Here is a 12,616-nt window from a genome sequence, read left to right as displayed (position 1 = left end):
TCACCTATGTATGTCGTGTTTCTGTTTTTACACTCACCATCCATACAGCTTATTTTGTAGACATTTCTGGCTTTGCAGTTGGCACCAGGACTATTTTTGCACACAATGCAACTCTCCTCAATACACCTTGTTCTTCTGAAGGGATATGTTTTACATATTATTGATCTAATGGATCTCCCTGGTTTTTCTATAACATTTATCCTCAACTTGGTACTTTTGAGGATTTTTCGAAATCTGCAGGCCAATTCTCCGTGTGGCGTGGCGTCCACAAACATTACTCCCTGGAACTTGTCGGTATTGTACCACGTGGTCTTTTTGTTTGTTTTGTCACTAATCCTTTGTAGTCTATTCCACTGTTTGTTAAGGTATCTAGGTTGTGTTCCATTTGTATCTTTGACAACAATCTCCTCAAATTTCTTGTTAGCTCCTCTGTATACCCGGATTCTATCTTTCTGGCTGTATCCCGAAAATTGCATGCGATGCATGAAGTCTTGAATATGTTTTTGCCCCTCCCATGATCTGATATAAACGAAATTGTTACAAACACACATATGGATGCACATACTTACATATAAGCACGAACGCATAAGTGCGTGCACACATATGAGCGTGCACACATACGAGCTTGCACACACTCACATGCTCATACCAAACAGTTTTGAAACAACGCCAGATCATACATTCAAAATAAATGGAAGTGGAGAGACAAGTTACTGAAGAGATTGCAAGAGTGCAATGAAATAATTTAACAAAAAACTATATAAATTAATAAAGGACTGAACCAGTGCGTGTGTTTATTACCGGCATAATGCCTCTCCCAAGGTTTAATTGTATTTCTTTCAACACACGTATCCACATCAAGAATCTTGCACACGAAATACACATACGAAATATATATATATACATACATACATACATACACACATATACTGGGCTTCTCTCAGTTTCTGTCTACCAAATCCACTCACAAGGCTTTAGTCAGCCTGAGACTATAGTGGCAGACATTTGCCCAAGGTGCCACGCAGTGGGACTGAACCCAGAACCATGTGGTTGGTAAGCAATTTAAAAAATTTTATTTTGTTATTTTTAAATGAAGAAAACCAAATCAAATATTAGTGTCTAGTTTTATTTTACTAACATATATAGGGAAATGGGATTGTATGTGTATATTTGTGTGAGGACATGTGTGCATGTATGTAGGTATTACTTATACATAAGAATGTGAGTGTGTTTGTATGCATGTGTAAAAAGTTGGGTGGAGTAACATGGATATAGAAATATAACTGTTGTAAGAAGCAATACTAAACAAAATATAGAAAAGTTTCCATTTGTAGTTCAGGTCATGGACACGATGACCTTTGACATGTTCAATTTTAAGGTTAGCTATAACACATCAGACCAGAGTTTCTTTGTTTTCTTTTCCTTTTGTTTTATGTGTGATGGACTTGTAACATGTTTGGGCAAGGTGTTGTGATTTCATGTTGACCCCTTGCCCTTTGTCCCATTCAGGTTAGCTTGGGTCAGGTCAATTTCCATAAAATGACCTGTGAAAAGTTTAGTTCAGATTGTACTTTCGCATGTTCACTCTTGACACATTAAGGTCAGGTCATACTACACCATGACAAATTTTATATGCTGACTTTTTAAAATACATCAGCTTCGGCACATTTAGAATATGGCATGTCGACATTTGATATGGTCAGTTTGGATCAGGTCAAGTCATTTTCATGTGTTGACCTTTGACATGGCTGGATAGTGCCACCATGTTCTGAAAAGATCTTTTACAAGTGGTACAAGTGTAGGCCTTTTTGAGGGGGTTATGTATGACTTGGTGAGCAGTGAGTGAGTAGAGATATGCAAACTTTCTATGGCATACCTCACACTCATACGAGCGTGGTTTATCAACAAGTGGCATTGGAGTAGTCTCATGTATTTTCTTGTGCATCAATAGCACTGACTGTTTGAGGAAAGTTTTGTTGCATACATCACAAGTATAGTACTTTTCCACCTCATTCTGTGCTGGAGACTTTGTATGCGATTGGATGTGTTCAGTAAGGCTGGCTGCTCGTAGGAACGATTTGCCACACTCAGAGCACTTGAATAGCTTCTCAGCTGAGTGAATCTGAGCATGTGAAGTCAGGTGTGACAGTCGGACAAAGGTGCGTGCACACACATCGCATGTAAATGGCCTGTTGGCATTTGTATTGTTGCGGTTAGACAGCTGGGGAAGAGCTGCTGATGATGGAGTCCTAGTGGTAGAACTAGAAGAAGCAGCTGTATTATTAGTAGCAGTGGTAGAAGCAGCAGAAGTGATTGTGGACATAATATCATCTTCGTCATTGCTGTCGGTGTGGTGGCCACCACCAGAAAAGCCTCTGGCAGTGTGAGCTGTTCTCTCATGTGCACCCCGGTCAGCAGCTGAAGCAAAAAGTCGTTGACACACTTTGCAAGGATAGCCAAAAGCTGTGGCCATTCCCAGTCGTTCTCGGTCTTTTCGCTCCTTCCTCATAATGCTGTGGTGAGCTTTCTCAGCATGGACGGCCAAAATGGATTCAGTTTGAAAATTCTTGTGGCAGAATCGACAGGAAAATGGTTTCTTCTTACAAAACAGTGGTTTCTTCTCAGGTGAAGGGATGTTTGTGTAATCATTGTAGTTGATGAGGTCACTCATGCTGAAGATAAGAGTTAAAACGAATAAGTTAAAATGAGGATTAAGACAAGATCAAGATGAAGATTACAATTAAAGTTAAAGTAAAAATTGTTAAGATAACAGTTAAAGTTCAAACAAGAGTTAAGATGATTGTTAAGGAGGGAGTAGAGATAAAAAGATGCAAGTTAGTTGATAGTTAACATGAGAGATTAGACAAGTTGAGAAATGACAGTAAACTATAAGATGAGGGCTAAAATGAGAGATCAAAAGAAGAGTTGAAACATCTCATATTTTTGTCTTTGGTGTTCTTTACCTTTTTCAGTTATTAGACTGTGGCCATGCTGGGGCACCTACGTTGAAGAATCTTTAGTCAAATGAATTGTCCCCAGTACATTTTTCAAAGCCTAATACTTATTCTATCAGTCTCTTTTGCTGAACTGGTTGTCAAGCAGTGGAGGGAGGATGAACACACACACAGATATAAATACATTATATATATATACAACAGGCTTCTTTTCAGTTTCCATCAACCAAATCCACTCAAGGCTTTGGTCAGCCTGAGGCTATAGTAGAAGACATTTGTTGAAGGTGTCACACAGTGGGACTGAACCAAGAACCATGTGGTTGGGAAGCAAGCTTCTTATAACACAGGTGTTCTAAAAAACATTTTTTTTTTATTGTTACAATTCTTGAATTGTCTCTACAGTTGTTATTTACTCTAAAGTCAACAAATCCAACAAAGCTATAATTAAAGACATTCCAAATTAACCATCACATCTTTTTGTTTTCCCAAGCGGTGTATTTAGGTCACTATTATCCATTACGAAAGTAGAGTGTGATTTAAAGGAAATCTGGTTGCTACTTCTTGCAGATTTAATGACTACATGGAGTTTCCCTTATTGACTTGTTGTAGCACATGTTGATAAATAGTCACAGTTAGCGAGTGGTTTAAGGATACACACAGGTAGCTGACCTGTAATAGATCTGTAGTTGACTTATGAGACAGATTCAAGCAGTCAAACAAATCATTTGTTCAATGTTTCTGTGTGACACATGTCAGATTTTGGGTCAATAAAAACATGGTCACAATTTTGAAAGCAGTAAGGCAACTCTTTAGTGGGTTAAGCTGTTATATTAGTCTCAAATTTTGGTGCAAAGCCAGCAATTTCAGGAGAGGGGATAAGTCGATTACATCAGCCCCAGTATTCAACTGGAATTCATTTTGTCGACCACAAATGGATGAAAGGTAAGGTTGACCTCAATGGAATTTGAACTCTGAACATAAAAATAGACTGTATGCTGTTAAACGTTTTTAATTCCATTAGACATTCTAAAATACTATTAAATTTCATTCAATTTTAAAAAAGGTAAAATCGGACAGAACTTATGGGATGACCTGATATATAGATATATATTTTCATAAACTTACCTGCACAGTTCATGCCTTCAGTCGCCATTAATATTATTATTTACTAGTAATATTTCTATATATGATGGAGTCTCCCATTGAAGATGATGTACAAGTGTTCAACTTTTGCCAAAAATCCTGCACAAATGATTTGTTTCAAGTGATCAAATCTTCATGCCACACATTAGCTCACACTCTCCATCAAATCCATGTTGCCTGAACAGGTGCATCTTGTACCACACGTCAGGTGTGGAAGTGATTGCTCCAATGAGAAGTGTTTTGCTAAAGAATACAATGCATCACCTAGTCTAGGAATTGAAATCACAATCACTAGAGTGAGAGCAACACCCTAACCACTAAGCCATGCAAACACATACACACATATAATGAGCTTCTTTCAGTTTTTGTCTACCAAATCCACTCATGGTTGGCCTGGGGCTACAGTAGAAGACATCTGCCCAAGGTGCCATATAGTGGGATTGAACCCAAAGAAACAAGGTTGAGAAGTAAGCTTCTTACCCACACAACCACACCTGCACCTTTTAATTTTTCTTTTTTTTTTTGTATTTAAAATGTAATATACACTATTTTAACTCTTTAGTATTCAGATTTTCCTATCAAATCTAATGCTTATTTATGCACATTGCTTTGAATTAAGCATGCAACAGCTTGTAGCTTCAAGATTTCAATGATGTAATTGTTTATTTTTACAATGACATAGTGGGGTCAGTGTGAGAGGCCAGATCTAACCAGTTTTAACATAAATCAGGTTGAATATTTTAGCCAGTTTAAGTGCTAAAGAGTCAATCTAATTAATTATACAACACCTGTTGTATGATTAGTTAATCTAATTGATCATACAACACCTGTTGTATGATTGCAAACCCCAATGGAAAGTCTTTAACTTTAGACGTGACCACTTATTCATGATAATCAGAGAACTGAGAATTCAAATTGACTTCCAAGTTTTGTTTGTTACGCAAGTGTAGAGAGGATGTGATGCAAGAATGATTCCTTGATATATATGTAATAACTTGTGTGTTTGTAATGTTGAATAATTTTACCTTTGATATCGCTACTGAAGCATGTATTTGAGGTCCCTGTTTATAGCAGCAATAAGTGTTAGTGCCTGTGTATCATCATTGCTTTAACAAGTACTTTTCCATATCTGCATGGGTGGAATTTTGGTTTAAGCATCCCATATAACCCTTCAATGCATTTTTTTATTTTTAGGAATTTGCAAAGAATGTTTGTGAGCTTGTGTTCTACACTTGGGAATTTATGAAAAAAAAAAATTCTTTTTTTCATTTTTAACCCCATCTCCATCCACCTCTGTAAATCCTAAAATTTCTGCTCTTTTTCAAGTTTTCTTTTAAATCAGAATTTAAAATATAATATGGACAGTCTGAAATTTTTGCTGAAATCCAAGCAATGGATTCACCATTGCGTGAATCATCATTCCAATAAATGTATTTGTGTGGTGAAAAATATTGAAGAACATCAATACATGTCAGAATGACAAAAAAAAAACAACAAGAAAGGTAGCAGGTGGTCGTGGGATGTGCTAAAAACATCAGCTAAATCTCTCTTAGCTCACACACACACAAAAAAAAATTTGTTTTTTCATAATCATATGAATTCCCATACATAGAACACAAATTCATAAAAAATATTTCTGAAAATTCCAAGAAATGGATAAGTTATGAGGGGTTATACGGGGTGCTTAAACCAGAATTCTGCAGACAAAAGTACACTGGAGAAAGTATTCAGTATCTAGACACACTTCCTGGTACCAGCACCCACATGTTTCCAAGTAATATATCAAACAACAAACAGCCCAGATATGGTGACATAGAGAGCTGGAAACAAAAAAAAAGACCATTTGAATGAGCTCTTGTTTACAAAGATCGCACAATATGTCAAACAAGCTCAGACATGTTTTTGCAGTGGATTACAGGCAAACAACACCATCTGACAACATCAGCAAAACCCATTGTTTATAATCAGTGAACACACATAAAAATGAGGAGAAATATAAACTCACACAAACACATGCACAGCTTCTTTTAATTGCCATCTGTCGAATTCACTCACAAGGCTTAGGTCAGCCCAGAGCAATAACAGAGCCTCTAATTTATATCCCTTCTCAGTCACTTCGCCATGTTTATTGGTAAAACACCCAACCCATGCTAATCTAATCTACATCACAATTACCAGCATTTATTACACCTATTTTTCTATCCTTGTATGGATTAGATATTAAGAGGAATTTTGGATAGGTTAAGTCTATAAAGCTGTAACTTGGTACTATTTGTGAGCTTAATTTACTGAGTTATAAACAAAAGATGCAATATGTTGTACCACTACTTGGTACCTGTTTATTATCATCAGCATTGTTTAATGTCCATTTTCCATACTGCACGGAAGTGGGAGACCCAGGAAGACATGGGATGAAGTGCTGAAGAACAACTTCAAGATGCTGAACCCTTCAAGCAGGCTGACAAAGGACCAAGATGCCTGGCGCCTTGCTATACTCAAGAAGACACATACTCTGCAGCAGAAGTGTTAAGACCGCTCCCTCTGGTGGTGAGGATTGAGCTGCAAGAGTCCTGTACCAGTGCCACATAAAAAGCACTCGTGGTGGTGTCATGCAACAGCACCTATGCAGTGCCAGATAAAAGCACCAGTGCAGCATCCCATAAAACTGTCCATGCAGCACCATGTAAAAGCACCAGTGCAGTGTCCCGTAAAAGCACCCGGCACCCTTTGTAAAGTGATTGGTGTCAGGAAGGGCATCCAGCTGTAGAAACCATGCCAAATCAAACTGGAGTCTGGTGGAGTTCCCTAGCTCTGGTCAAACTGTCCAACCCATACTGGCATGGACAACAGGTGTTAAATGATGATGAAGTGACTGACAAACAATGCCAGTGCTCACAAACTGTAAGATTTACCACACAAATGTACAAAAATCGTAGTACTGCATCTACCTGACTATAGTCAGCTAACTACAGAGGCATTATATGGAGATATAATGCTCTGTGTTCACCTAAAAACAGACATGAACCAAACAAAAGTATCTTTGGCAGCAACAGCATTAACTAGTATCCAAGTAGTTAATCTGTAGCGAGTGATTGAGCCTCGTTGTCCTGATGGGTGCAAAGGATGCTGCTGCTTGAGGTGACTGTTCAAGCCAAGGGTGGTTAGTAGAGCTGGAGGACTTTTATTGCAGAGAGTAAAGAAAGGCATACTATGCAAATATATTACATTTACCAAACTATAGACATTTTAAGGAACATAACACACCATGTACTATGTCCACTTAACTATACACAGGTTCTACTCAGAGATACAATTTAACAGTGTCCAGTCTATGCTACTGTAACCAGGCAACACTAAGAAGTACAACTCCACATTGTACCCAGTCTATGTAGCTGTAAACAGGTACCACTAAGAGGTACAACTCCACGCACCCTATCCATGCTGTTGTTAGCATATGGAGCTTTATGGAGCTTGGTGCAGTTGTTTAACCCCAGGTCAGACTTGATTGAGCAGACTTATGATCAATGGTAATTCCATCAGTTACCATCTCAACTCCATCCACACACACATAATGCATACAGAAGAACATTAAACCAATGAGTTTTTATTTTAAGATGGCGAAGTATGATTTGAAAAAGATCTTTTTTGTTTTTGTTTTTCTTCCTAGCAGTTCTAACAACCACAAGGAGTTTCCCGTTATTAACTGGTCATTCAGTGGTAAATCGATAGCGTGGAAAAGGACTTCTTGGCTCAGCCCATTTAGTTTCTCAGTGAAGGAAAAACAGTAATAAGTATTGCGAAGGGGATAAGTAAACGAGTGTTTCTCTGGTTGGCAGAGTTCAAGTTCAACGAAGAACACGGAAAAATACTGGCGAAACTCTGCAACTAGTGTCAAAGTATACGTGAATAAACAACACTTAGAAGAAAAGCCTCAGAAAGCAAATGTGTCATAGCATATAGTAAATGTTTCGTTGAGTCTCTCTCCCTACACATCCGCCGAAGTCCCCTTTGTCCAGCTTCCGGTTGGGATGTCGAAATAACGGCGCAGCATTGGAATGGCTATCGCTACTTAATGGAGAACAAACTTAGCAAGAAATTGAAGGGCAAAAGTGCTTTTTTTAGATTGAATTTTTTGCAGAAAAAAAAAATACTTTCAGAATGGTAATTCCTGTTGTACAAAATATAGAAATATTAAAAATGAAGGAAAACACCAAATTCCTTTCCCTATGTGGTAATAACAGCTATTTCAAAAACTCCGCAGAAATAACTTCGCGTATAAATAAATAAACCTATGCTGGTTTCCCTGATAATTATTCTAGTTCGATGATCCGAACTGTCAGCTTATTGTATTTTTGTGGAAGTGGTCAAGCATTCCATGACTGTTTGTACCCTTGACATAATGTCCACAGAATTGGTGCGATATACTGTGGGACAAGGCTGGCCCTATCAAATACAAGTACAGTCCACCTATCAGCCATGCGCAGTTACCGTCTACGCTATTTCATTAATAACTTGAAGAATATGGTAAAAGATCGCCCGATGCCATGCAACAGGATCGAACCCTCGACCTCTCTGCAAAGCGAACTTTGCCTGAATCTCTTTTATAAAAAAAAAAAAAATTATGTGCGGATACAAAACATATATACATATCCACAAATGTGCTTACATACATATGTATATGTATAAAGATATCACTGTGTATGTGTGTGTATATATATGTGTGTGTATACGCACGCATATATATGTGCGCACACAGTTTTAGCAAAATCAAAACATAATTTCATCCGTCCATTCACCGCCACCATCACCTACCTACCTTTGTATGTGAATGTAGTTGTTACTGAAAATGCCATACTTACATTTGAGTGTCTAATTAACACTTACAATGTTTCTCAAAGTCTCCTTCGAACGGTCTTTGGTCATCAATTATTCTTTCTTTCTTTCTCTCTTTCGGAGGCTGACAATAATTAAAGTGAAACATACAAACTAGTGCCTCCGTCTACTGATAGTTTTTGTGGAAATTCATGTAAGAGGAGGCAACTCTCGTTATAAAGTTTTTCTTTTCTATCATTTTTTACTCCTTTTCACTGATTTTTTTTTTTTTAATATTTACTTTGACGAAAACTGGGGTTAGTCAAACTGAATGCCGCCTGGCTGATACTTAGTAATTACATTAATTTAGGTTCAGAGTTCGAACGTACATATTATTCCTCCGAGATCTATTCAAACAACTCAGCAGCTATTATTTTAAAGGTTAAGTCGCATGATTGGAACTTTGTTGCTTCTTTTATTTAATTCAAATTGCTAATAAATAATGTGAGAGATAAAACATGAAAAAACTCAGTTAGTTGAGATACTATTCGGAGAATATAAACAAGATTTTTTAAATATTATTACGGAGACACACACACACGCATATATATATTCGACGAGATTCTTTCAGCTTCCGTCTACCAAATCCACTCACAAGGCTTTGTTGGTCCGAGGTTATAGTGGAAGACACTTGTCCAAAGTGCCATGCAGTGGGACTGAACTAAGAGCCATGTGGTTAGAAAGCAAGCTTCTCACCACACAGCCGCGCTTAATTTATTTTATTTTGGCAAGCGGCTTGGCTATCTGAGACACTGGGTTAATATTGAAAGCATTGCACTGTGGAAGAGACATTTGCCTTTTAAAAATACATAACCAACCATGACCGTCACTCGCAAGCGAGTATGACTCCGTAACATTCTCCATACCTTAGCAAGTCTATGTATTGGCAGAATTGTTAGCACTCCGAACAAACTACTGAGCGATGTTTCGTCCGTTTTTATTTCCGCTGGGGTCAACTTTGCCTTTCATCCTATTCGATTAAAAAAAAAGAGGCAGTCCAATGCTGGGGTCGATGCAACAGACTATAACAGTTGGTTTCGACCCACGTTTTGCCACAGAGTAATCACAAGCTGATCATATGCGCAAATCCCATTTCAATCCAATGAACGGCATTTGTTCACGTGATAGTCTGGTGGCATGACTGTGGGCAGAGCCTACAAATACAGCTCGTTTTAAGGCGGCGCGCTGGCAGAAACGTTAGCATTCCACCGAGGTCAACTTTGCCTTTCATCCTTTCGGGGTGGATAAATTAAGCACCAGTTACGCACTAATGTCGATGTAATCGACTTAACCCTTTTGTCTGTCCTTGTTTGTCCCCTCTATGTTTAGCCCCTTGTGGGCAATAAAGAAATAAGAATCGTTAGCACGCCGGGCGAAATGCTTAGCGGTATTTCGTCTCTGAAGTTATTGCGTGAGTTTCTGATGAAGTGTTTATCGAATTGTTGCCATTGTTATTGATTTGAATTGTTGCCAAAGTTGTTAATTCGTTAATTGTTGTTTTGTTTCCCATTGTGGGGAAAATGGAGAAGGCGCCAGAGGCAGGCCCCAGTTATGCGGCCGCAACGAGCAAAGGAGTAGACGTGCAAGAGTTGGAGGTCCGAGAAATAAAAGTGGAGCCCAGAAAGATGAAGGAGAGTGAAAAATTAATCACTAAGGAAGGTAACGTACTGAAGCTAACGCCACCGGAAGAGTTATCGGCCAACGTATTAAAAAGAACGGTAACACTTAAAACCATGAAGACAGCCACGAGGAAAATAGAAGCCATAGAGGAATGTGTAGTGACGCCTTTATAGCAGACGACATTTCCGGAGTTTTTATCCACGCATGCGCAGGGACTGGTTCCGGAGGGAGTGCAGGAAGAGTCTCATGCGCATGCGTAGTCATCGACATCCAAGCTTTCGCGCTTCTTTTCTCATCTCTTTCACCCTGGCCGACGAAGGGCCTAGATGTCGTAGCAGCCACTCTCCAGCATTCCAACTCTGGAGCTACACAAATAACCACGCAACTTCATTGACGGCGTCTCAGTAACCAAAGGGCGAAGTGCTGCCGAATTCTATTGTAATAAATATTGTTGCGTTGATAGTTCAGAATCTGCGTTCTGTTGTTTCTTCAATAAATTTAATATACGGAAGCGGAGTACACCTAATGGTGTATAACCACTTCCCTACAAATGTATCAAGGAGTTGAAAAGATTTACAACATACATTACGAGAGGGTGGAGATACGCCATTATGGAGGTGCGCTTCACAACGGAGGAGGAAGCAATAAAGCACTCCACAGAGGCAACAAGATCAGAAGAATGGGTGCTCTTGCCTTCTTACTGCGGCAAACGTGTGGCCAAAGTGCGAGCGAGTAGGGTGCCACTCGAATTAAATGGCTGATGACAGCAATAACATATAATATGAAGGATGGAAAGATCTTGAAGGCTACCAGCACCCAGAGGTAAACTACTGGGGATATGGTATCGAATTAACTATACAGGAAACTACGGAGGATTTGAACAGTGTGGTGGATGAGATTGTATTGCCAGAAGATGTAAGCTTGAGAGTTATTGTGCAGGGAAGGCCGCCGACATGTTTCACATGTAGAGAGAGGGGCCACATGAAGGGGTGGTGCGCCCAAAGAGTACAACAAGCAGAACAGGTGGAGAGACAGGAGAGTGTGGACCAGATCATAGTAACAGAAAAAGAAACAGAGAATTGATTTACTGTGGTTAAAAAGAAAAGGAGGAGCGGAGGAATGAGTTCGCCAGAGAAGCAGAAAAAGAAGAGAGAAGAGGTGAGAAAAGAAACTGTGATGGAGGTCAGGAAGAAGGAAGAAAAAAGGGAAAGTAAAAAACAAGTGGAGTTACCAGTAAAGATACCGGTTGTTCCAGTGGAGAAGGATTCGGAAATACAACTGCAGGAAGGAGAGTTAGAGAGATTATTTAGGATAGAGGAAGGAAAAAGAGAACAGAAAGTACAAGATAAAGGAAAGAAGATACGAGGTGGAGATGGAGTGTGGCATTATGTGACATACCCAAAGAATGTAGAAACATGTTTTTCCATGTTCTCAAATGTCAAAAACAACTCTTTCTGGATGTTGTTACTTAAACACAACACCAGAAATAGTTGGCAATCCCCAAACACTTAGAAATCGAAACCGAATCATTGTACTCACATTTAAACATCCCTGAATAAGCGGGATATCGTCGAAGATTAACGTCAATAAGTGACTAATCCATTCAAGTTGGAAAATACCCCGCGAGGTGGAGTGGTTGCAGCAGTGAGTGTCACTGACCACTCTCCACGGCAACGCTATCGTGGTCATTACTGTGGGGCACGGCTGAGCACACTGTTTGTTCTGTGGTCACATGACCCAACGCCCTCACTTCCCCCTCCATCTTCTCCTGCTTTACATCCTCACACCTTTTGATTTTCTTTCTTTTTCATCTCTTTTCTTTCCTGTGTCTTTGTATTTAAATGTTCTAATGAAATAAAGATGTTTCATTTCACACAAATCTTTCAAAAATTAACATTAAAAATTAGTTTTTTTTTCTCTTTGTGGGAGGTTACCAGTACCTAGCTGACCATCAAATTACATTAGACCTAGTAAATGTTTAATTCACTGAATCCCAGTTTTCACAAACAAGCACTTTTCTTAGACAA

General features: G+C 38.9%; 1 protein-coding gene across 3 annotated transcripts; it reads right to left on the bottom strand.

Moving 5' to 3' along the window:
- Nucleotides 1-1,112: 1,112 nt before the first annotated feature.
- LOC106876410 (uncharacterized) lies at nucleotides 1,113-9,145 on the bottom strand. 3 transcript variants are annotated; one of them, XM_052975059.2, is made up of 3 exons: nucleotides 8,982-9,120; nucleotides 5,123-5,917; nucleotides 1,113-2,672 (listed from the first exon to the last, which is right to left on the bottom strand). In XM_052975059.2, the coding sequence occupies exon 3, from the start codon at nucleotides 2,669-2,671 to the stop codon at nucleotides 1,715-1,717; it is 957 nt and encodes a 318-aa protein (XP_052831019.1). In that variant the 5' UTR covers nucleotide 2,672; nucleotides 5,123-5,917; nucleotides 8,982-9,120; the 3' UTR covers nucleotides 1,113-1,714. The 3 variants fall into 3 exon arrangements, with proteins under 3 accessions (XP_052831019.1, XP_014780432.1, XP_014780433.1); XM_014924946.3 differs by lacking the exon at nucleotides 5,123-5,917 and having other exon boundaries at nucleotides 8,957-9,145; XM_014924947.3 differs by lacking the exon at nucleotides 5,123-5,917 and having other exon boundaries at nucleotides 8,982-9,118.
- Between the last annotated feature and the right edge of the window lie 3,471 nt (nucleotides 9,146-12,616).

This window comes from Octopus bimaculoides, chromosome 20 (genome assembly GCF_046866305.1).
Source record: "Octopus bimaculoides isolate indiv1 chromosome 20, ASM4686630v1, whole genome shotgun sequence".
Classification (NCBI taxonomy): Eukaryota; Metazoa; Mollusca; class Cephalopoda; order Octopoda; family Octopodidae; genus Octopus; species Octopus bimaculoides.
The sequence above is the reverse complement of the archived record's forward strand: the minus strand, read 5'-3'. Positions and strand labels throughout refer to the sequence as shown.